Genomic DNA, 25,930 nt, shown 5'->3' on the forward strand with positions numbered 1-25,930 from the left:
TTGTACATGTCTGACCACAGGTCCATCACCAAGCAGACAGCAGATGACTTTGGAGCTGCTTGGCTCTAATTCTTCCAAAACAAAGTTCCTCTGCTTTCCTTCCACCAATGTTGTTAGCAGTCCAGCATCCAGAGCATGAATTATTCTAGCCACCCTTTGTCTTTATTGTGAGCCAAATAAGGTCAAATACACTCCCTTTTATGCTTTTTAAAATAAATTCTCTTGAGAATTCAAGTCAATAAAAAAATAATGGATTTTTATACAGTGGCCATGAAAAGTACAGAGGCAAACTGGTAGAGTAGGGCTTCAATAAACAGAGATGGGCACAGGTGGTCCTCACAGTAAAGGGGAGCTTGAAGAGTAACCAGGCAATGGAGGCTGAAGCAGAAGAGACCAGCTTGTTAACAGCCCTGATCCCCACCTACAGGTTAGTCTATCTTCAGCAGATGGTGAGGGCTGAAAGGGATCCAGGCAGAGAAGTAACTGAGATGTTGCTCTAAAAAAAATTGATACTGGGAATTGACTGATCAACAAGAAACTATTGTTCCAGGTAGACCAGTAGAGAAAGAATAAAAGCCAGGGGAGTCATGTCATGGGGGTAATCAGCAGCATGAAGTTCCAACATGGGAAGCGCCATGACACACAGTCCTCATCTGCTAAGGACTGGTTAGATGCTGGGGCTTTGCTTAGTATTTCTCTTATTGAATCTTTACTCCCACAAAGAGGATCTTACTATGCAAAGTTAGAGAATCCAGCTTGTATTAGATCAGATATCTGGGAACTATCGTAAGTGGAGTTTAAATTCAACTTTAAATAGAATACTCTTTTTAAAAAAATGTGTATATTTACATGAATATACCACGGAGATCCTATACCCTGGAGCTGTAGTTACAGGTGGTTGCGAGTTGCCTGACATGTGTGCTGTGTATGGAACTACCAGGTCCTCTGGAAGAGCAAGTGCTTTTTTTTTTTTTTTTTAAGATTTATTTATTTATTATATGTGAACACACTGTAGCTGTCTTCAGACACACCAGAAGAGGGCATCAGATCTTATTACAGATGGTTGTGAGCTACCATGTGGTTGCTGGGATTTGAACTCAGGACCTTCGGAAGAGCAGTCAGTGCTCTTAACTGCTGAGCCATCTCTCCAGCCCGAGCAAGTGCTCTTAGCCACTGAGCACTAGATCCAAGGGATTTATTCTTTTTTTTTTTTTTTTTTTTGGACAGTCTCAAGTTTTTATTCAGTGGGTCTCTGTGTCTAGAAGAAGGTGTTGGGCCTCTTGGTGGTGAAGCATGGCTTGTGCTGGTGCAGCAACACGCGGTGGGGCAGTGGGAATTTGATCTTGGAGTCATGGAACTCCTTGACAGCTGGCGGGCGCTACTTGCCAACTGCAATCTCTTCCACCTTCATGATCTGGATAGAGTGGGCACAGGCACGGTGTCGGGCACCCATGTCTCGGTAGCACTGTGTGACTGCACCAGCAGTGGTCAGGTCCCGGTACTCCCAGTACATGTTGTGTGTGCCACTGCAGGAGTCATAGCGCAGCCAGATGCCAAAGTTCTTCACGCGCAGGGGTGACTTCTCAAACACCTGCCCAAAGTACACAATCTCCCCTGATGACTTCTTCATCTTCTTCAGCTGCGACACAAAGTACAAGAAGCCGGACTTGGCTACCACATGGTTGGGTGCAAAGATTCGCATAAGGTACAGTGTGGTGTGTGGCATTTTGGGGTTGGCAAGCAGCGCCCCACTGTTGCGGCCTGCCCGCAGTCCACAACACGAACGGTTCAACTGAGAATGGCAGTTCGAGCTGAAAAGAGAGGAATCTAGACGGGGCGGAAGAAAGAATGGAGCTAAGACAAGATTCTGATCAAAGCTCAATTTTACTATTTTCAGACACTCAGTTATAAAGGAAGGGGGAGGGAACCCGATTTCCCGCCAAGTAACTCAGGGTCCAGTAGCAGGACGAACACGTGTGTGCCTCTTCCAAGCAGCAAAGGCAGGGTCCAGCAGTAGGCGTGGCAGAACGAATGAGCAGGAAGCTCCACCCTTGAGCAAGCAGGTTCCAGGCTGGGGGAAGGGAGGCCACACCCCACCACCTTGTACTTCCGAAATGTGCCCGAAGCCTTCATGGCACTGTGTGCTCGTTCACCGACAGTCACAAAAGACGGATTTATTCTTAATTTACGTGCTCCAAAGGATTAACATACTCATTCAGCAAATATTTATTTATTTTGTTTTTTCAAGACAGGGTTTCTCTGTATAGTCCTGGCTGTCCTGGAACTCCCTTTGTAGACCAGGCTGGCCTCGAACTCAGAAATCCGCCTGCCTCTGCCTCCCAAGTGCTGGGATTAAAGGCCTGTGCCACCACGCCCAGCTATATTTATTGTTTTATATATGCTAGGTATTGTCCACGTTAAGCTGTATCTGTGAGCGATGTTGTGGAATTCTGTCTTCTTGGCACTTAGAGTAAGAATGGAGGGATGGCAAGAAGTAAGTAAAGGCTTTTTCTGGCTTTCTGGGTGTGAGCAGCACGGAGCATCAAAGACTGTGGAGAACCAGACCGTGTGGGAAGACCTGCACAGGACCCAGCAGGAGCGCCACAGGTTTCTGAAACAGCAGAGCTGCAGATGAGCCTGAAGCATGTCAGAACCAATGCTTCTCAGGCATCATCAGCCTAAGTCCACCCCCTGCCCCAGGTTCTCTGTGGGCATCAGGATGGGGCCAAGGCTGTGGCCATCTCTCAGGAGGACAGTGAGGTACTGCAGAAGCTTAGCATGAGCAAGAAACAGGACAAGTTGCCCAAGATATGTGATGCCTTTTTGGCTTCCAAGTCTCTGATCAAGTAGGTCCCGATGTCCTGGGTCCTGGCCTAATTAAGGCTGGCAAGTTCCTTTCCTTGCTGGCACACAGTGAAAATACAGGGCCATATTGACGAAGTGAAGTCCACAATCAAGATGAAGAAGATGCTGTGTCTAGTTGTTGCTATTGCTTGAGGATGAGGAATGATGAGAGGTCTTACAACACCCACTGGGTTGTCTCTTTCTTGGTACCATTACTCAAGATCCGGTAAACATCCAGGTCTTATACACCAAGAGCCCTGTGCCTGCTGAAGATTTGACTGCTACAAGGTGTGGGCTCTAAATACAAAGAGCAGGAACTGGAAGGAAAGAGATGAGGAATCCTGGTTTTGCCTATTTTGGGTAATGAAATGTCTGTTTACTCTGATGGAGGCAACTAGGGAAAATTCAGCTTCAATGGACAGTGCAGTGCAGCCCTAGATATGAGACATCTGGATTCTAAGGTACTAACAGAGGGCTTCCCCTAGCACTCTTACAGAGAACTTCTCCGTGACTGTTCAGGCAAACTGTAGGTGTTATAGTACACTTGGCTGGGAAGACTGAGAAAAGTACGCAAAAGGTCAGGAGTTAATCCTGATGTAAGGACCTGAGCTAGAACCAAGGGACAGCAGCTCTTATCAGCACACTTGGGAATTGAAGCTGGAAAGTACCGGGTGTTCCAGAGCGGCTGCTTACATGGGCTATTTTCTTAACCCGTGTTTCAATCTTGGATGTTGTACACCCTACCCCCACCCCCAGACATCCTTCTTTTTCCTGTGTAGCCTTACTGTGTCCTGAAACTCATTCTGTAGATCTGGCTAGCCTTGAACCCAGAGATCTGTCTCTGCCTTCCAAGTGTTGGGATAAAAGATGTGTCCCACCACACCTGGCTTAAATTTTTTTCTAAAGGAAGAAAAAAATTAACTCGAGAAATTAAAACTTCCTTATGAAAAATCTCTTCATAAATGTTTTGCTTTAAAATAGGTGCTTTTAGAGAGAACGCCACAGATCTGAATATTTCAGTATTACATCAGTAAATTGTTATAAATATTGCTGTAAACAAAACTTTTATTTAGGGAGGGGGGAAATAGCTTAATTATATGCTTCGATTTTTATATTCACTAAATAGGGGCTGTGCCCTAGGGTGCACAATGTGCAGAATTTTACAGTTTGAAAAACCACCAGTTTTCCAGGAGTTGCTTCGCCGCCTGGATACTCTCCGGTATCCAGCCACCAGCAATGATCTTGCTCATCATCAACTAAGACTGCTCAACCTCTCAAGTTCCCATCTCTGGGCCGCTGTCCAAAGGAAAGTCTTGCCAGACCAGAAGAAAACTTTTGTTATTTCCAGTGGCTTCTTCCACTAACCCTCTTTCAGGCCCTACATTTAAGGGTGGCTGTTGCATTCCTTTCTCCCCCAAAAATTAGGAAGAGAAGTGGCTGGTACAATGAAGGTTAGGAAGAACAAAGCCAGACTCCAGGAAGACAGGAGAGCGCGGTGACCATACTGTCTCCGGAGGTCACAAGTAGGCAAAGGACAACTGCAGGCACCTTGAAAACTTCCTCTTTTGGCCACTCTGATCTCCAGAACGCACTAACGGCCGGCTGCGACCCAGAGCCACCACCCGGAAGCCCGCGGACCGCAGCCCGGGCGCGCGAGGGCCCGCCTACTCAGGGGCGGTGCTTTGGGACGCCCCCACCGGAAACCCCGCCGGTCCCTCACCAGAGCGGAAGCAGCTCCGCCGGTGCTCCGGAAGCAGTAGCCATAACTTCCGGGAGGGGGCTTGGGTGCCTGGTGTGTGTGCTACGGGGTGCAGACTGTGTTTAAAATAGCGGGAACGCCATGTCCCGGGGTTCCAGCGCCGGTTTTGACCGTCACATTACTATCTTCTCTCCCGAGGGCCGACTCTACCAAGTAGGTGAGTGACTCAGGGCCTCCTGCGGGACGTCCGGATTGCTCTGTCATGCTTCGGCCTGGAGCGAGCGGACGCGGCCCGAGGATGATTAAGGGGCTCGGAGAAGGGCCTGAACCAGGAAAGCAGCAGGATCGAGGTCGGGCCCGCTCTCGTCTTCCCAGCCCCGTCTGCAAGCTGGCTTGGAGGCTGAACCCGAAGCGTAGTGCTCTTCAGGAGCGCCTTACTGGCCAGACACAAAGCATTAGGGCTTTGCACTGTGATGCCCGCCTTCTGCCTTTCGGAGTCCCCCGTAGCTCAGCGATTCTCAGTCTTCCTAATGCTGCGCCCCTTAAATCCAGTTCCTCACGTTGTGGTGACCCTCAGCCATAAATTTGTTTTCGTTGCTACTTCAAAAATATGTTTTTTTGTTTGTTTGTTTGTTTTCTTCTATGAACCGTAATGTAAATACCTGTGTTTTCGGATGGTCTTAGGCGACCTTGTGAGAAGGTTTTGGTACGGGGGTCGCGACCCACATGTTGAGAAGCACTGCTTAGCATCAGTCTACCTGGAGCCTGAGTCTTCCCTTCGCTAAGAGTGGTTGGTTCCATAACCATCCAACTAAAATACACACATACCACATACCCTCAACCCTCCTCTGCAGTATAGCTGGATGACTTGCTTTGTGGTCAATTCTATACAAGTGTGTAAAGCCCTACCTGACACTGCTGGTTCTAGAAAAGAGATGAATGTCACTCGTCCCTACTGAAGCTGACTGCTTAAAGGAAGTGACAGGAAACGAATAAAAAGAGAAGAGTTCAGTATATGCAAAGTTCACAACTGAGAAATAAAAGAACAGCAATGAACTCCTCTTGAAGTTGGCACCCCGATTTTAACCCCTACCTGTAAGAATGCTTCTGTAGTTTAAAAACTGGTTCTCAGTCTAGTTGAGGCACGGTGTGTTAGTCTTTACTAAAGGAACAGCTTTAATGGACAGAAACCTGAACTTAGCATCAGTTACTCCATGTAACAATACATTTTGGTAAGTTGAAGTCGTGGCAGGGCTTAGTCTAGGATTATAGGACAGACTTTAAGCTCTTGCCATAGAAAATTTAGTGGTCCGTGATAGTTTTATTTTGAAGTTTTTTATCTCAGTGTCTTGACAAGGAGAGTCATACTATCTTGGTTGGAAATCCTAGAGCTGGCCTATAAATGGAGTTCTACTCACCTATATGCTTAGATTATTGTTTGAGTTGTTGCTTTCCCTCTTTTACTCAGGGCATGAGGTAGGCATTGCTGAGAAAAAGAAACTGAAAGAGCAGTGTGAGCAAGGAGGAGAGTGTGCAGAGGTCAGGCCTTGTAGGCACACCTGGATTACCATGCCTGCTGTGCTCCATGCTAGCTGGCCTGCCACCATAGAATCTTTGCTCAATTTCTGTTTGCAAAATTGGGCTAATAATTCCTTCTATTGTCTTTTGAGGATTTAAATTAAGCAATGCATATATTGCTTATTGTGTGCTGTTATATATTGAGCATTTGGCATAACAGGATGCCTGTTTGAATCTTTGACTTTAAAAATAATCTATTCAATTAGTCCCTCTGTAGATACGGAATCCCTTTCTTTGGGTCCATCCTTAGTTTGCTAGTGAAGTATATTCACAATATTGTAATTGCTGTGTATTAGACTAAACTTTAGATCCCCCAAAGACCCAGAATCTAAGAATATAAAAATGCAAACTGTTGACCTAGATAGCTGTGGGATACTATAACAAACTGGGGTGTGATAAGGGAAGTAAGAATTAATAGGATGTTCCTCGTTTGCCATACTTTAAACATTTAATTCCTAACACCAAAATAAATAGTCTAGCAGTGATCAAGGAATAAATTTAAATTATACTACTAAACATAGTTATAAACATGATCTGTAATTTTAACAGTACCAGTTGGTAGACTTTTAAGGAAATAACACTTTGGTAACTATTGACTTTTTTTTGTTGTTGTTGTTTGGTTGATTTTTTGCTTTTCCTTTAGACCTTAAAATAATAATTAAAAAAAATTACATTAATCTATTTTGTATATACAGAAGTCAGTTCTCTCCTCCCATGTAGATCCTGGGAATGAACTCAGTGTGTGTGTGTGTCTGCCTGCCTGCCTGCCTGTCTGTTTGAATTCAGGTTCTCTGCCAGAGTAATACACTCTTAATCCTTGAGCCATCTCTAGCCTCTGAAATTTTTTTTTTCTTAATTAATGTGTGTGTGTAGGTTGTGTTTGTGTATAAGCATGTGTTAGGAATTGCAGAGCATGTAAGTTAAAAATTCAGTTTTTAAAAAATTACATTGTATTTGTTGTCTGTGTATGTGTTTGTGTGTTCATGTGCATATGTGTATATATGTATATGCCCATCAAAGGGCAACTTGGGAGAGCTGGTTCTCTCCACTGTGTGGGTCTTAGGAATGTAACTCAGGTTGTCCTGTCGGGCAGTGGGTGCCTTTACTCTATGAGCATCTCTCTGGCCATAAAAAGTTCTTTCTTAATGTGTGTATACAAATTGCATTTGTATAGGTGTGTGTTAAGAATTAATAGAGCAAGCCGGGCAGTGGTGGCGCACGCCTTTAATCCCAGCACTCGGGAGGCAAAGGTGGGTGGATTTCTGAGTTCGAGGACAGCCAGGGCTACACAGAGAAACCCTGTCTTGAACCCTGCCCCCCCCACCCCACCCCCAAACAAAAGAGCACATTGGTTTAAAGTTTAATTTTAAGGTTTGGGATGCGGCTTGGTGTTGATAGCACCTAAGAAGAAGATGGGGTGGGGCACAGAGGAAGAGGGAGGAGGAGACTGTTAATTACATGTATGTACACACATACATGTCTACACCAAAAAGTTACAGGCTCAACACTGTTGTAAGGCTCATATTCTCATCCTGTGCCAGTTCCAAGATTGCGAATGACCCCACTTTTGAAGATACCTGTTTTAGAAAACAAATATTCGGGAGTTACGTAAAATGATTTTGTAGCCTTCAAATTCAGGGAAACAGCAGAATATCTCATCATTTTTGCTGTTTTTTTGTTTGTTTGTTTTTGTTTTTTGTTTTTTCGAGACAGGGTTTCTCTGTAGCCCTAGCTGTCCTGGAACTCACTCTGTAGACCAGGCTGGCCTCAAACTCAGAAATCTGCCTGCCTCTGCCTCCCAAGTGCTGGGATTAAAGGCGTGCGCCACCACTGCCCAGCGAATTTTGCTGTTTTTTTAAAGGTTTATTTTTAATTATATGTATGTGTGTGTAGGTCTCCATGGTCTACACTTTAGTACAACTGTCTGCAGCGGCCAGAAACATTGGATCCCTCTGGAACTGAAAACTGAGTTGATTGTTGAGCTGCCTGATGAAGTTCATGGGAAGTGAACTTGAATCCTCTGCAAGAGCAGTAAATTCTGTTAACTGCCGAGCCATCTCTCCAGCTCCTCATCGCTTTTCTTTCCTCTTTCCCTTCTTGTCTCTTCTTTTCTGTGTTTATTTGTTTTGGGTTTTTTGTTGTTTTGTATGTGGTTTTTCTAGACATGGTTTCTCTATAACATCCCTAGCTATCCTGGAACTCACTTTGTAGACCAAATCAGCATCTTTTGGGTTTTTTTTTTTTGTTTTTTGTTTTTAAATAATCAAACTTCATAGGCTGTTTGGATTTTCTCTGCTGTTTGCTGGCATTATAGTATGAGCTGCTTACACTGAGCCATTCATTCCCTGGCATTGTTTGCTTGTCCTGAGCTTTTGACGTAGTAGACATAGTACCTTCTATAGTCCACCCTAATGTTTCAGAAATGAAAAGTTGAAGAAATGGTAGGAAATTTAAGATTTAGTTTTTGTGTGCTGGTGGTGGTGCATGCCTTTAATCTCAGCTCTTGGAAGGCAGAGGCAGGTGGATCTCTCAAGGTCAGCCTGGACTACAGAGTTCCAAGACAGCCAAGGCTAGACAGAACCAGTCTCAAAATACCAACCAAACAAGAAGATTTGTTTTTATTATATATATATATATATATATATGAGTATTTACATGACTGTGTTCATGTGTACCGTGTGCTTCTGGGTGCCTGTAGATGTCAGAAAAGTGCAGGAATCCCTTGGGACTGGAGCGCAGGTGTTGTGAGAAGCCATGTAGGTGCTGGGAGTCAAGCCCAGATCCTCCCAAAGAGCAGCAAGTGCTCAAAACCACTGCGCCATCTTTCTGTCCCAGCAGTTCCCATCATAACAGCTTGTTTTTATATTGAACATAAAAACTACTGTTTGGCTGTTTTTGGTTTTGTGTGATGTGTGTACAGATGGTAGATTGTATGTGGTGGATTCACACTCCAACGGTAGAAGACATCAGATATCTTTCTCTTTCAATTTCTACCCTATTCCTTTGAGACAGGAGCTCTCACTGAACCTACAAGTAGGTTGGCTATCAGCAATCTCCAGTGATCTTTCCGTAATCCGCCACTTACACATACATGCTCAGGGATCACAAGGATGTGGCCATGCCTGGTTTCCTATGTGAGTGCTGTGTTATTTGAGTTCAGGTTCTCATACTTCGACAGCAAACAATCTTTCCTGCTGAACCATCTTCCTAGCCCAGGTTTTGTTTTCCAATTTGGAGAGGGATTGTGTGGAGGTCAGAGAAAAATCGCAGGAGTTACTTCTCTCCTACCGTGTGGGATTTGGGGATCAAACTCACTGTCATCAGGCTTGATCCCAAGTTTATCTGCTGAGCCACCGTGAGGGGCTTAGTGATTGTTTGTTTTGAGACAGTTTTGTTGTATCTGAAACTAACTGGCTTTGAACTCAGTCCTCTTGCCTTAGCCTCCCAGGGCTGAGGTTATAGGCATGTCACTACACGTGGCCATTTTTTAATATATAGAAAGTGACAGTTTTAAGGGCCGGGTATCAAAAAACAAAGTAAGTAGGGTCAGGTGTATTGATCTCCATGATTTCAAGACTAGCTAGTGCTACATGGACTCTGCCTCCAAAACAAAAGACCTATGTAAAAAAACCACACATGGTAGGTGGTGTGTGTTTATAATCTTTGTAGTCCCAGTTCTGGGGTGGCAGATCTCTAGGACTTGCAGGCTAGCCAGCCTAGAATACCTTGAAGCTCTAGGTCAATGAGAGATCTCTATTTCAAACAACAAGATAGACAGCCCTGAGGAGTGAATGGCACTTAAGATTGTTCTCTGGCTGGGTATACACACATGTACACACACACAAAATTCACTTGGATCTTTTCTCTTTTTCTTTTCTTTTTTGAAGAATGTTATTATTTTAATTACGTGTATGTGTCTGAGTATGTACATATGAGTGTAGGTGCCCACGGGGTACAGAAGAGGGCAATAGAGCTAGGGCTGGAGTTGAGGGAAGCTGTAAGCATCTTGATATGTGTGCTGGAACTGAACTTGGGTCCTCTGGAAGAGCAGTAAGCTCTCTTAACTGCTGAGCCATCTCTCTAAGCACCTATTTATTTATTTACTCACTTCCAGTCTGCACTAAAGTTCACTTGATAAAATTTTCTGGATCATTGTTTTATTGTTTGAAACAGTCTTGTTATTTATTGTAGACCAGGATATCCTTGAACACCTGGGCCTTCTACCTCAACCTTAGTACTAGAATTACAGGCCAAGGCTATTGGTGAATTTTTGTAGTTTAGATGCTGTGGTTTTCAGTTCTATAATTTCCATTATTATTATTATTATTACTACTATTACTTTGTGAATATTTGTGCTACAATGCACCAGGTGGTATTGAGAGGACAGCTCTGTGGAGTTGGTTCTTTCCTTCTGCATTCTGATATCAGTTCTGGGGATTGAACTCAAGTCAGTAGGTGCCCTAGCTAGGTTTCCATTGCTATGGCAAACCACTATGACCAGAAACAACTTGGGGAGGGAAAAGTCTATATGGTTTTCATTTCATGATCACAGTGCATCACTGTGAGAAGTCAGTGTAGGATCTCAAACAAGGAACCTGGACTCAGGGACTGAAACAGAAGCCATGGAGGAACATTGAATGCATGTGTTTCTTATCCTGGTCTTATCTTGGCTAGTCCTTAGAACCAGTGTCCAGAGTATCACTTAAAGTTAAGTTTTGAGATTGTCTACTATGTAGAAAAATTTAGGTCATAACTGGAATTATAAATAATTCTAAGAAAAAATTTCTGAGCTGGCTGATGGTGGCATATACCTTAATCCCAGCACTTTGGAGGCAGAGGAAAGCAGATATCTGTGAGTTCAAGGCCAGCCTGGTCTGTAGAACTAGTGCCAGGACAGCCAGAGCTACACAGAGAAACCCTGTTTCAAAAAAGGAAAACAAAAATTATCTTCTGTATTTTCTGTATTAACACAGAAAATGATAGCCATATTTCTGATCTCATCTCATCAGAGATGGTCCTTATTAAGTAAACTGTGGGGTACCTGAGTAGTTTGTATTTGCTCCCATCTTGACACCAGGCTTTCAAACCAGAGAGTTTGGCATTGACAGTAGTTACAAGTACACATTCTGAAGTTTGCAGTAAACTGAAAAGCCCTACGTTAATTGTAAGTTACAAAAATTGCAACATTTTCTTTCCATTCTTGAGATAAGATCTCATCATGTAGCCCTGGCTGGCCTGGACCATGCTGGGATTAAACGTCAACTGGTAGACAATATTAATATGAAATCTAATACCAAATATTAAAACTGCATGTAGTAAGTTATTCACCAAAAATCAGCAGAAGTACTAAATCTTTAGAGCACCAGTTTTGACCTAGGGAAAGCAGGCGTGATGATACTGTGCCCATAAAACAGCTTTGAAAATGATAAGACATATTAAGATCTGCTGTGATAAACTTAGAGTAGAATTCATTTCAAAATTTGGCACTTGAACCTAATGAAAATTCAGTAAAATAAAACTGGAAGAAATGAAGCTGGTTTGACTGGTTGATTAACATTTTTATTATTTTGACTTGACTTCTCTTGGTTGGCATTCTACATTCCTATAGCTTAACCTGATTCTTTTAATGATGGTTTATTAGTTTCCATGTAAGATCTACGATAAAAATACAGAAGTGGATGTTCACAGTCATCTATTGGATGGAACACAGGGCCCCCAATGGAGGAGCTAGAGAAAGTACCCAAGAGCTGAAGGGGTCTGCAACCCTATAGGTGGAACAACAATATGAACTAACCAGTACTCCCCGGAGCTCGTGTCTCTAGCTGCATATGTATCAGAAGATGGCCTAGTCAGCCATCAGTGAAAAGAGAGGCCCATTGGTCTTGCAAACTTTATATGCCTCAGTACAGGGGAACGCCAGGGCCAAGAAGTGGGAGTGGGTGGGGGAGGGTATGGGGGACTTTTGGGATAGTATTGGAAATGTAAATGAAGAAAATACCTAATAAATTAAAAAAATTTATTTAAGGAAAAAAAAATTATCCCACCTTAGCCAGACATGCTTTTTAATCCCAGCACTCAGGAGGTCCAGGCCAGCCAGAGCTACATAATGAGATCCTGTCTCAAAAATGGAAAGAAAATGTTCCTACTTTTTTTAAAGACAGGGTCTCTTGTATCTCAGGCTGGCCTCAAACTCTCTGTACAAAGATGACCTTGAATTCTGACTCTTCTATCTCTGCCCACCAAATGCTAGCATTGTAGTCTCCAAGCTCAGATTGATCCAGTATTTTGTGCATACTAAACCAACACTTTTTTTTTTTGGTGTTTCGAGACAGGGTTTCTCTGTATTTCCCTGGCTGTCCTGGAACTCCCTTTGTAGACTAGGCTGGCCTCGAACTCAGAAATCCCCCTGCCTCTGCCTCCCAAGTGCTGGGATTAAAGGTATGCGCCACCACTCCTGGCTTAAACCAACACTCTTATCAACTGAGCAACATCCCCAGGTCCTAGTCCACCTTTTAAAAAACAAACAAACAAACAAAAACAAACCTGTTTTGTTTTTCCAGAATATGCTTTTAAGGCTATTAACCAGGGTGGACTTACATCTGTTGCTGTCAGAGGAAAGGACTGCGCAGTTATTGTCACACAGAAGAAAGTACCTGTAAGTAATACTGCCCAGCCAGTCAATGGCTGCAAAATCAAATGTAGGAATGTGATTTTTGAACAGGGTTATATTACCAACTTACATTAACATTTGTCTTGGTCTGACTCTGCCTTTTTACTAATCACTCAAGGAACCCTGAGCAGCTGGAGCCTTTTAGGCTGAGTTAGTCACAATAAGTGGGATGAGATTTCTAAGTCCTTTGTTTTCTGAGACCTTTAATCCACAGAAAACATCTAGAAAAAACATCTCCCTCTACCCCTTTTGAAAGATTGGTTTTAACTGTAAAATGAACAGAACACACATAACTCCTAACTCCTATTTTACAGTTTATTGCTCCAGTTCCACACTGGTGGTTTTTTATAAGTGTGCAGAGGCTGTGGACTTTAAAATGACATGGCAGTGGTTTATCTTGTTCTTTAGGACAAACTACTGGATTCCAGCACAGTGACTCACTTGTTCAAGATAACGGAAAGCATTGGCTGTGTGATGACAGGAATGACAGGTAACCGCAAGCAGCGCCGTCCTGGAGTGCAGCCTGGCAGTCCTTCCTGCCAGATCACTTTGTATTTGTGTTGTGTATTTGTTTTTGCATGTATTGATGGTGTATATGGGAGGGGTGCACTTTGTCAGGGCATGTGTGGGTCAGCAACCTGTGGAAGTTGGCTTTCTCCACCATGTGAGTTCTAAGAATGGGACTCAGGTTGTCAGGCTTAGCAGACACCCTTACTTGCCAGCCCTGTCTTTTCTGCTTTAAGGATCCCTTAGTGCCTGCTTTTGGGGTGTTTCTAGTAGATTCACTATTTTCCTATCGTCCAAGGGCAGTATTAGTTTGTGTTTGTACAAGTATGCTCACTGTGCTTGTGGAGGCCAGAGGTTGACTTCTGATGTCTTCTGCTATCACCTTCCTCCTTATTTTTTGAGATAACTTCTCTCCCCTATGTGTATCTCTATTGCAACTAGACTGTCTGAATAGCAAGCCTCCAAGGTCATCTTCTGTTTCCAAGGTATACACACACACACACACACACACACACATTCATCCCAGGGTTACAGGTCGCAGGTTACAGGTGTATGCCTGGCTTTTACATGGCTACTAGGGATCCGAACTTAGGTTCTTATGTTTGCACAGGCCTTTACCTGCTGAGCTCTGTGTCCACCCCCTAATAAGATATTTAAGGTGGTCATGAATTTGGTTGGTTGGTCACTTAGTGGTTTAGTTGCCTGATTATAGTTATTAGTTGACTTACTGGCTTTTTGGTTTGGGGGTTTGCTTGTTTGAGGTAGGGTCTAGAACTCCACTGTGTAGACTAGGCTGGTTTCCTAGAGATCTGTCTGGCTCTATCTCCGGAATGCTGGGATTAAAGATGTTTGCAACCATGCCTGGCTGATTGGTTGTGTGTTTTAGACAACATCTTGCAGTATATATAGTTCTGTCTGGCTTCAGATTCAATAATTATCCTGCCTCAGCCTACTGAGTGCTGGGATTACAGAAGTGGACTAACCATTTCTGACTTGTGAACTACTTTGAAATCATAAGTATGATATAGTTGTAGGTCTTTATGTTGCTAGTAGGGAATCTGGACCCCTTATAGGTATGGTTTTTATTTCAGATGTGGTTAGTTAGAAGTGAGTGAGAGTTTCTACAGAATTTATTTTGGCTTTCAATTTTCTAAATTCCAAGGAAAATTCATGTCTAAAACATAAAGATGAAGAGATTATTCTCTCTCCTTAAAATGTATTATTTAGGAGGCTAAAGAGATGGTTCAGGAATTAATATCCCTTGCTGCTGCCAGAGGACCCAAGTTCAATGCCAGCACCCACATAGCAGCTCATAATCTCCTTGTCTATGATCTCCATTGGCTTCAGGGGCACTGGGCATACATATGATACACATAAAATTAAAGTAAAATTTTAAAAATAGTATTTCTCATAAAACTTTTTTTTAAGTATATTCTTTGAGTTATTAGACTTTTTTCCCCCTCTGTGTAGCCTTGGCTGCCTGGAACTCTCTTGGTAGACCAGGTTGACATTGAACTCAGAGATCCAACTGCCTCTACCTCCAAAGTGTTGGGATTAAAGGCATGTGCCACTAGCTCTTGGCCATTACTAAACTAAACTTTTGTATTATTATATTTACTTGTGCACATAATGTGACATGAAGCGTGTGTAGACATCAGAGGACAACTTATGGGGAGTAGTTTCTCTCCTTCCATACTGGGTCCTGGGGATCAATCTCAAAGCCATCAGGTTTGGTGGCAAGCCCCTTTATCTGCTGAGCCATCCTGCCAGCCCCAGTTACTTGATTCTTGTAGAAACTGTTTTTTTTTTTTTTTTTTTTTTTTTTTTTTTTTTTTTTTTTTTTTTTGGTTTTTTTGAGACAGGGTTTCTCTGTATAGCTCTGGCTGTCCTGGAACTCACTTTGTAGACCAGGCTGGCCTCGAACTCAGAAATCCGCCTGCCTCTGCCTCCCGAGTGCTGGGATTAAAGGCGTGCGCCACCACGCCCGGCTGAAACTGTTTTTACTGCTGGTGAAAGAGCAATATGTTATAAATTTTTTATAACGAAATGTTTATAGCGAAATGTTTTAATATCTTTCTGTTCTTACGTGTACTCCATGCCAAGTCACTCAGTGTTGATTATCACAAGAAAAAGCCACAGAGAACCCTTGTTTTTCTGTAACATGTATTTGAAAAAATGTAGGTATCTGCGGTGGAGAAATAGGTTTTTAGGTTCATTTTATTTCTAAAGTGGTAACTCTGGGTTTTGTTTATCCTTGAAGCTGACAGCAGATCCCAGGTACAGAGGGCACGCTACGAGGCAGCTAATTGGAAATACAAGTATGGCTATGAGATTCCTGTGGACATGCTGTGCAAAAGAATTGCTGATATTTCTCAAGTCTACACACAGAACGCTGAAATGAGGCCACTTGGTTGTTGTAAGTATGCTTAGACTTAGACTTAGTCTTCTAAGGAATTGAGTTGTAATTGTCTATAGAAAGCATGTATAAAGAAACTGCGGCCATACTTGGATTCTGAATATATAGTTTGAAATTACAGCTTCGAGTTCTGTTTTTTTTTTTAAATATTTCTGTTTAGGCTATATGATCTGAAAGTCCTATTTTATTAGGCTGTTGTAATGGGGTTCTGCTATAATTTCAGGTTATTATTTCATTTTAACGGTATCAATGCCATTTTTGATCAATGGGAAAAAAGTTGGGCTAATATATAAACTTATGGTCGGTCTCTCTCACTTTGTCTCTCTCTGTTTCTCTCTCTCTCTCTCAACAGGGTTTCTCTGTGTAGCCCTGGTTGTCCTGGAATTTACTCTATAGATTAGACTGACCTAGAACTTAGAGATCTGCCTGTTTCTGCCTTCTGAGTGCTGGGAGTAAAGGCTTGCACCTGGCATCATTTTTGTTTCTGACATCATTGATTAATGAAAATGAAATGTTCCGGGCTCTCAATCTTTGTGTTTTTAGGTGCCAGGGCTCCCAGCCAGGGCCATGTTTGTTAGGCAAGTGCTATGCCACAATTCTGCAGGCCCAGCTCTGAGACCTGAGTGTAATGTTTCTTTTCAGCAGATGACTCTGTTGATCTGTGAAACACTGCTTCTCCTCTGACTTCAATTTTTTTTTTTTTTTTTTTTTTTTTTGGTTTTTCGTGACAGGGTTTCTCTGTGTAGCCCTGGCTGTCCTGGAACTCACTCTGTTGACCAGGCTGGCCTTGAACTCAGAAATCCGCCTGCCTCTGCCTCCCAAGTGCTGGGATTAAAGGCATGCGCCACCATGCCCGGCCTATTTTTTTTAATGTGTGGTGTTTGCCTGTATGTATTTCTGTGCGCCACACATGTACCTGGTGCCTGTGGAGACTAAAAGAGGGTATCGGGTCCTTAGAATTAGAGTTGAGATGGTTGTAAGCTGCCAGCCACATGGTTGCTGGGACTTGAACCCCAGTCCTCTGGAAGAACAACCAGTTTTCTTTAACTACTGAGCCACCTCTCCAGTCCCTGATTTCATGCCCATCCCCCCTTAATTTACTCAAGCTTCCCTCAATTTTGTGATCCCCTAGCCTCAGCCTCCCAGGTGCTAGCTTACAGGTATGCTGACACCTAGTGCTCTCTTCTGCTCAATTTCTTTTGTTCGTTCTCCTCCATTGGCCCCTTAAATGTTGTCACTTGCCGGGCGTGGTGGCTCATGCCTTTAATCCCAGGACTCAGGAGGCAGAGGCAGGCGGATTTCTGAGTTCAAGGCCAGCCTGGTCTACAGAGTGAGTTCCAGGACAGCCAGGGCCACACAGAGAAACCCTGTCTCAAAAAACCAAAACAAACAAACAAAAAAATGTTGTCACTTATCATGCTTTTTTCTTGGGCCTTCGCTTCCTCTTTGTTGTCTGGTTAATGTCGTCCCTTGAGGGCTTCACTTCCTACCTTACTGCTAGTCATTCACCTGGTTTCTTAGCCATTTCCTCCCATTTCCTCCCATTTCTCAGACACCTTTGAGTCGTTTCTGATCTGCATACATCCTCAGCATCTTCTTTACTGTCTTAGTCCACTCTCCCTAGCCATCTAATTAAGCCATGGAGTATCTATCTATTCCCTCTCTCCTGTCATTTCTTATTATCTTGTTGCTATTATTTCCTATCTAATTTCTTTCTTTCTTCTGTCCCTTCTCTTTCTAATCTGTCCTCTGTATTCCAAAATTATTTTAAAAATGAATTTTGATTGCGACAGCAAAGAAAGGGGTCTGAGGAGACTGGGGTTGGCATGGACTTTGGTCTTTTTGACTAAACCTTTTAACAAGTTCAGTAAAAAGCTGAACCCATTTAAAATAACAGCAACCTGATAGATCCTTTTTCAAAACAGAAATGTACCTGTTACCTCATTTGTCATGGGTAATAAAACTACATTTTAACGGTTTGGGGGAAACAAATAAGCCTAAAATTAGTGACCAAATATGATTAACAGCAACTATATGAAAACACCAAGAAAAGGAGATTTTTGTAGGACAGTTTAACACATCTAACTGGACCCTCTCTTTTTAGGTATGATTTTAATCGGTATCGATGAAGAGCAAGGCCCTCAAGTGTACAAGTGTGATCCTGCAGGTTACTACTGTGGCTTTAAAGCCACGGCAGCAGGAGTTAAACAAACAGAGTCAACCAGCTTCCTTGAAAAAAAAGTGAAGAAGAAATTTGATTGGACATTTGAACAGACAGTGGAAGTAAGTTAGCCGGAAGGAAGGTGTGAACCTTGTCTCACTGCTCTGAGACAATGAGCATCATTGTGTTATTGATAGGCTATGAAAGCTGTTTCTTAATGATGTCACAAGATTCAGTCTTGTTAGTTTAATGTTAGAATTGATACCATTCAGCTCACATGGGGGGAAATGGGAGCTCCTTTTAATCATTTTATTTCTATTTTCATAATGCATCTGAGACTTCAACAGACACAAAATAGGAAAATAAGACTTGACTCAAAGACTGGCATGGTTACTATGATTAATAGACGCAAAGTGGGTTAAACTATTTGGATAACAAAAGTAAACCCACTAAGATTCGGTAATATTGTTTTATTAACATTTATTTCTGTGTGTCTGCATCTGCAGACACTCATAGGAGTCAGGACCAATTTGCTGGAGGCAGTTCTTTTCTATCATAGGGCTTCCGAGATTGAACCTACTTAGCTTTGGCAGGAAGCACCTTTACCCACTGAGCTGTCTTGCTGATCCAGTAATTATTTTCATGGTCCTAAATAAAAGCAGCTACAAGCTAAGTTCTTGGAGAGCACATTGTTTCCTAGTTAAAAAAAAAATATGTGAACAGAGGGGCTGGAAAGAGCTCAGTTAAGTACTTATCTCTGAGCTCAGGGATCTCAGGTCAGACCCCAGAATCTACATTGCAAACAAATAAAACCTACTTATTATGACACATGCTTGATCATTGCATTGCTGGCCAGCCCAGCCATGCTTAGTTCAGGCCAATGAGAAACCCTGTCTTCCAAGGTTGTCCTTGACATTGACACCCACATACACTTTTTAAAAACTGGATATGATGGTGCACACATGTAATCCCAGCATGGGGAAGGCAGAGGCGAAAGGATCATTGTAAGTTTGAGGCCAACCTGGGCTGCATAGTGAGTTCCATAATAGTTGGGGCTGTAAAGCAAGGCTTTTTCTCAAAACATAGACAAACTTTTAATTGTTTAATACTTTATCTTATACTGAAAGAAAGTATAAAATATGTTAGTTCCAGTCTTAGAATGGTATGCCTTTTTAAAATGTTTCTTAAATTATAATTTATAGTTAAATTAATCACATCAGATATAAAACCATTTAAAACATTCTTAAATTGTCATAACCACAAACATTTTAAAGGCACAGTCATCAGTCTGAATGACCAAATCATTCTTTAGTCTCTTTCACAGTGGGAACTAAACATAGTTTGCTTATATTGATCATCAAGCAAGTCAATTTTTGTTTACTTATTGGGTGATTGATTGATCGATTGATTTTATTTGTTTTATTCTTTGTGTAGCCCTGGATGTCCTGGAACTCATTCTTAGACCAGGGCAGCCTCAAACTCAAGAGATCTGCCTGCCTCTGCCTCCCCAGTGGTAGGATTAAAGACTTGTGCCACCACACTGGGCTGCAAATGAATTTTTATGTACTCCATCTATATATTAGGTAAACTCCTTTAACCTGTGGCTATTTAATAGAAGCAGATTATGTCAGCAGTTTGTTAGTAACATGCTGTAGGACCGTGTCCCTGAAACACAGAAGCAAGTATCTTGTGGTGTTACTGATAAGCTTGGGGTGGGGGACAGTGGTAGCGGGCAATCATTGTTTTAATGTTGGTGTTCTTTTTAGACTGCAATTACATGCCTGTCTACTGTTCTGTCGATTGATTTCAAACCTTCAGAAATAGAAGTTGGAGTAGTTACAGTTGAAAATCCTAAATTCAGGTGAGTTACATTTTCAGCCATGTGCTAAATTCTAGAATAAAAAGCTAGAGACATTAGGGTTCCTTTGTGCAATATTTGTGTATGATGATGTGGTGAAGAAATGTGATTCTCTCTTTTTTTTTCTCCAGTATCTGAGGATCTGTTTCAGAACTTCTTGGATAATTCAGGCACTGGGGAGGCTGAGGCAGGGGGATCATAAGTTCAAGGGGTACCCTGGCTCATATAACAAAAACCCTGTTTCAAGAAACAAATGGCTGGGCGTGGTGGCACACACCTTTAATCCCATCACTTGGGAGGCAGAGGCAGGCGGATTTCTGAGTTCGAGGCCAGCCTGGTCTACAGAGTGAGTTCCAGGACAGCCAAGGCTACACAGAGAAACCCTGTCTCGAAAAAAAACAAAAAACAAAAAACCAAACAAATGACTAAGAGGTAGCTCTGTAGAAAAGTGCTTAGCTTACATGTTCTGAAGTCATGAGTTCAATCCTTAGCACTGTAAAAACAAAACAACTTTATTTGAAGTCTCTTAAAACAGAAGCGGCTTTTCTCCATCTTCCAAGTAAGTTTATATAGAACATTGGAGATGACACACCACTCACGCACTCACACGCACACACACACTCACACGCACACACACACTCACACGCACATGCACACGCACACAACCTTTGTACAAGAAGTAAAATGAGCAATGCAGCTGGTAGTCAGGTGCTGGCCTGGCATGCACATTGTCCTGGATTTGATCCCTGACATTAGAGCACGTCGGTAGACAGAAAGTGAGATGGACTTCAGTCTTTTTTTTCCATTTTCTTCTTCTTCAGTTTAAAGCCAGTGAAGCATTTCCGAAGTAGTGACTTTGAGGTGGAAGGTTGCTTATCCACTGGATAAGGGCCCTTCAAAGGGCAGTGTAAAACGCAGATGCACAGTTGCTCGGGTCTTCTTACTCAACAAGTTACTGAGCTGCACAGCAGCTCGCAGGCTCCAAGCACTGGTGTAGGTTATTTAATAACTCTAGTAGTTCTTACTATGATCCAGCCAGCCCCTAGTTATTGAGACAGAATCTCGTCGATTTATTTAATGAGCTTCTGCATAATTCCTGAGCAGTTACCCCTAAACTGTTTTTCTGTGCTAGACTGGCAATTTCCCTACTGCGTTCCCCAAGTTATTTGCTGTTTGAGTCTTGCTCGCCCAGGCTCTTTCTGACATCCAAGTGTGTACTGGTTGCTTATATCAGTCAGCTCGTCTCCCTAGCAAACTGTCAGGTGGTTTGTCTGCCATGGACTAGTGAAACTCATGTAAGTCTACAGCTACAAGGACCTGCTGAGTGTGTCTCCCCTTACACTACATCCGTGGTCATGCCGTTGGGGATTGGTTAACTAAGTGTCAGACCTTGAAGAGTTTTTCAGTGACATGTATGTGTTTTGTGACACTGTCTTGGGATGTAGTCCAAACTGGACTTGAACTTTGGCCCTTCCTCCCTCTGCCTCCCGCGTGCCTGGATTACAGCTTGTTCCCACACACGGGCTTCTGTAGTGGGTGCTTTTCCCCACTGCTGAGTTGCTTGCTTGGTTGCCTGCAGACGATATAAACACAAAAAAATCCCACAGAATTAAGAAAAGGCACTTGTATCTAGTCTGATAATTTTTTCTATAGCACAAGTTTCCCTTTATTGTTGCTTTGTTTCTTTTTGAGCCCAGGCTGACTCTAGCCGGGAAGATGAACACCACATTCATCTGTTCCCTTTTTTAAGCACTGAAATTCCAACAGGCACTTCCTTTCTTGTCTCTGATGAAACCTTTTTACTGCATCTGAATGTTATTTGCATTTTACTTTATTTTAAAATTGAGCAAGAAACCATTGTATCAGTCCCAGCTGTTGGGCAGTTGAGGCAGGATTATAGGTTCAAGGTCAGCTCTGAGAACATAGTGAACCTATCTCAAAATAAAAATTTCCTTTTTATTGTTTTATCTGTCTGGGTTTTTTTTGTTTTTGTTTTTGTTTTCCGAGACAGAGTTTCTCTGTATAGCCCTGGCTGTCCTGGAACTCACTTTGTAGACCAGGCTGGCCTCGAACTCAGAAATCCGCCTGCCTCTGCCTCTGCCTCCTGAGTGCTGGGATTAAAGGAGTACTCCACCACTCAAGGCTGTGTCTGTTTTTTGAAACAGTTTCTTTGTGTAACCTTGGCTGTCCTAGGATTAGCTGTGTAGACCGGGCTAGTTTCAAACTCACAGAAATCCTCCTTGCCCCTGCCTCTCAAGTGCTGGAATTAGTGGTATGCACTGCCACCACCCACTATAAACATGTTTTTTAAACAGCTGAGAATATAACTAGTGTGAGAATGCTTGCCAGCAGCAGAAAATCTCTAGATTCAATCCCAGTACTGGAAAGAGGGAAAATGCCTTTGTACATGTTCTAAATTCTGAGATAGTGAGTGTAATAACAAAGAGCATACAGAAATAGCATACGATTCTACAACTTTATAAACTTTCTTTCTCCAAGTTGTAAAGAAAGTCAAGTCATTTTGACAAATCTACCTTTTTAGAGTTTAGTAGTGAAGTCCAGCATGGTCACACTTATTTGTAGTTCCAGATCTTGGGAGTAAGAGACGGGAGTTTCAGAAGTTCAGAGTCATTTTTGGCTACATGATAAACTCCAGGCCAGCCTGCTACCTTATAAGTCATGAGACCCTGCCTCAAAGCAACAAACAGAATCCCGGCAGTGACAGGTGCTGTCACCATGCTGACCAGCAGCCGATCCCTTTAAGGCAGACATTCTCAACTGTGCGTTGCAGCTCCTTTGGGTGTTGAGTGGCCCTTTCACTGGGGTCTTCTAAGACCCTCAGAAAGCTCAGCTGTTACATTATGGTTCTTAACGTAGCAAAGTTAGTTAGGAAGTAACAGCAAAGGTAACTTTGGACTGGGTCCCCAGAACATGAATGTGTTAACTGGCTGCAGCACTGGGAAGGTAAGGCAAACATAGGAAATTGGAAATATATGTTCCTCACGGAGTGTCCTCTGGTAAGTAGATTGTAAATAGGTTTGTTTTTTTCATGGATAGTTATCGAATCCAAGCGACTTTTTTTTTTTTTTTTGCAAGTATATGTACGTGTGCATCCACGTGTATGTGCAGAGGTCAAGGGTTGATGACGTTCTCTACCTTATACACTGAAGGAGTGTATCTCATGTGCTTGCTGATTCTCCTAGTGTAGCTAGCCAGCTTTCTTCCCAGCTCTGGGTTTACAGGCAGGCAGTCGTGCCATCCCCATGATGGGATAAAACTCCAGTTCTCATGCTCATGCTCTTCTAGCTTCCCTGCCCCCAACAGGTTTTTATAATTTATTTAATTTTCTCACCCCTCAGTTTATTCAAATTTAAGTTATATTAACGTTTTTTAAGACATTGACACTCAAACTAAATTGAACATATTTTATGTAACTTAGCTTCATATTAATTCAGTTGAAATGCTTTCAACCTTAGCTACAATTAAATTCTGGGTCTGGTATCAAAAAACACCTTGATATACATGAAATTGACTGGGAGTTCTACAGTATAATCTTCAGTAAGAGTCGTGGATATATAGACTTTCAAAAGATTGGTTATAAATTGGTAATGACTGGAGTTAGTTGATCCATACTTGAGAGTTTGTTGTACTATCTTTTGTATGTGAATTTTTTCATAATAAAAAAATTTAAAGTAAGCACTTGTGGTTTTTACCCTTTGCCTTTTAGGATTCTTACTGAAGCAGAGATTGACGCTCACCTTGTTGCTCTAGCAGAGAGAGACTGAACACTCTTATCAGCTTACCAGATCCTTGATGCCTGTGCCTGTGTGTTTGGTAACAACAAACTGACATCACAGAGGCCCTGGATTGAAGATGGAGACTCTCCCACTCCTCCTGCCACTGACTGGTTAGGACTCTGTATAAATAAAACAGTGCTTTTGGAAACCGCGGTACATCCTGTCTTTCTTGAGCTCAGTCTTGAGTATTAAGCCCTGGTACATAGAGGGCAGAAAGTGCTTATTTATATCTGTGTCACAGTCGTTGTTTACAAAGATGCTTCGTTGCCTTTGGAACACAGATCCCAACTCAGACTATTAACTTAGCATAATGAGTAAACTCAGACTTGGAACCTGGCTTTGAAACTCTGACTGAATTGTCATGGGAGACAGGCTTTTATTTATACCTCTTGTTCGAGAGAGGCCTTCCCGTGCTCAGTTCTCTGGAGACTTTCTGCTAAAGATGGCGCTGGCTGGCTGAACTCGGTGTTTACTGTTGTTCCTCTGGATTGTGCTCTGCTGAGCTGCACCTCCAGCTAGCTGTCTTTGTAGTAGTTTAACAAGGATCTATTTTTATTTTGCATAGGATTTTGTTTTTAGTGGTTTAGGGTGTTTTGTTCTTTTTTGTTGTTTGGCTTGTTTTGTTTTTTGAGGCAGGATCTCTGAATGCCCTGAAATTCATTGTATAGATCAGCTTGGCCTCAAACAGAACTTCCCTTCCTCTGCCTCCCGAGTGCTGGAACTAAAACTAAAAGTGTGCGCCTCCATGCCGCTGCTATCACTATTCCTACCTAGCCACCTCCAGGAAGCAGGGTTAGAAAAGACCGTGATCTGTTTTCTGTTTTGTTAAGTACTGAAAGCAGGAAACACAGAACTGGTTCTTTTTAATATTTATTTTTAATTGTGTGTGTTTAGTGCACGCACATAAGTGCGGATGCCCTTGGAGACCAGAGATGTCAGGTTCTCCAAAGGTTAAAGTTACATATGGTTGGGAGCTGCCTGACATGGGTGCTGGGAATTGAACTTGGGTCCTCTGGAGTCACAGTCTGAGATCTTAGCCACTGAGCAACCTCTGCAGACATGGAACTGGTTTTACGTTTAGAGATAACACCATTAGCAGATGTTAAGGGGGAAACTGCATATTTAGAAGTTATTTTGGTTAATATAGCTATTAAATACATTTTTAAGATTTATTTTTACTTATATGTATACTTATGTGACTTTATGCATATCATGTATACAGATCCCCTGGAACTGGAATTTCACATGGTTGAAAGCAACTTGATACAGGTAGTGGGAACTGAACCCCAAGTCCTTTGTAAGAACAGTCTTCCTCTTAAGGTATTTAGCTTCTGAGCCATCTTTTTGGTGTTTATTTTGTTTTAGACAGGGTTTCTCAATATATCCAAGGCTGTCCTCACTATAGACCAGGCTGGCTTTAAGCTCAGAGATTCACCAGCCTGTCTCTCAGGAACTGGGATTGATGGCGTGTGCCACTATGCCTGGCTAAGTGTATTTTTCTTTTTTCTTTTTAAGATTTATTTATTTACTATATGTAAGTACAGTGTAGCTGTCTTCAGACACTCCAGAAGAGGGCATCAGATTTCGTTATGGATGGTTGTGAGCCACCATGTGGTTGCTGGGATTTGAACTCAGACCTTTGGAAGAGCAGTCGGCGCTCTTAACCACTGAGCCATCTCGCCAGCTCCTAAGTGTATTTTTCTATGTACAGAAGTAAAATTTAAAATTCTTAAAGTAGTTCCCTAGTGACCTAAATCATTGATTGTTTAGAAAACAATTCAGTATACTCCATGTCTCCGTGTCCCTATGTGCACTGAGCACTTGACCTGTCTGGTCAGAGTGCTGGATGTACAGAGTACCAAATCCTCATGTCAGAGCTGCCCGTCTGTAGCCGCTGGGCCTCTTTAGGAAGGCCACGTGAGCATGCTGCCACCAGAAACAGTAAATGTCACCAACTACATCCTCTTCAAAGCTGAGTCAGGAGCGATACATTTTCCTAACAGGGAAGCAGTTCTTTCAGTTCAGGGGCTGCTGTTCTGGGATTACCAGGCAGAATCTATTAGGCGCTCAAGTTACCGCCAGCAATTTGAAAGTGGAGCTTGGAAGGCCCGCTCCCCTGAACAAGACAACATCCATAGGGCCCGGGTCGCGATGTGGCCGAAAAGCGTGGCGGGAAACAACTCAAAACCGGGTGGAAAAGGTTCTAGTACTTTTATTTATTCATAAACAGCAAAATGGGGCCGCCCTCGTTCGTTCGTTCATTCGTTCGCACAAACACTGTCTCACTAACCTTTCCAGTCTGGCAGGCTTAGCCTTAGCTCCTGGCGACGCAGGTGAGACTTTGAATCCTCTGGAAGCTGAGCTGAGCTGCGCCGTGCAGGCTTTGCTGTCTAGCAGCGG

At 42.6% G+C, this 25,930-nt stretch overlaps 1 protein-coding gene and 1 pseudogene across 2 annotated transcripts in view; one reads left to right on the forward strand and one right to left on the reverse strand.

Annotated features, from left to right (window-relative positions):
• Positions 1-23,678, forward strand: part of Psma6 (proteasome 20S subunit alpha 6) — a 34,020-nt gene extending 10,342 nt beyond the window's left edge. Inside the window, exons 1-7 of one of the 2 annotated variants that reach the window (XM_021178720.3) lie at positions 4,574-4,760; positions 12,682-12,776; positions 13,200-13,281; positions 15,559-15,714; positions 17,819-17,997; positions 19,642-19,736; positions 23,461-23,678. In XM_021178720.3, the coding sequence (XP_021034379.1) occupies positions 4,685-4,760; positions 12,682-12,776; positions 13,200-13,281; positions 15,559-15,714; positions 17,819-17,997; positions 19,642-19,736; positions 23,461-23,518 (741 nt within the window). In that variant the 5' untranslated portion in view covers positions 4,574-4,684 and the 3' untranslated portion in view covers positions 23,519-23,678. Of the gene's footprint in view, positions 1-4,573; positions 4,761-12,681; positions 12,777-13,199; positions 13,282-15,558; positions 15,715-17,818; positions 17,998-19,641; positions 19,737-23,460 lie in introns of those variants that run through there. The other variant, XM_021178721.2, reaches the window with a different exon arrangement.
• On the reverse strand, positions 1,209-2,285 carry LOC147001240 (large ribosomal subunit protein eL20-like; annotated as a pseudogene).
• Positions 23,679-25,930: the final 2,252 nt, after the last annotated feature.

The sequence above is a fragment of the Mus caroli genome, unplaced genomic scaffold (genome assembly GCF_978045245.1).
Source record: "Mus caroli unplaced genomic scaffold, Mus_caroli_1 scaffold_14, whole genome shotgun sequence".
Taxonomy (NCBI): Eukaryota; Metazoa; Chordata; class Mammalia; order Rodentia; family Muridae; genus Mus; species Mus caroli.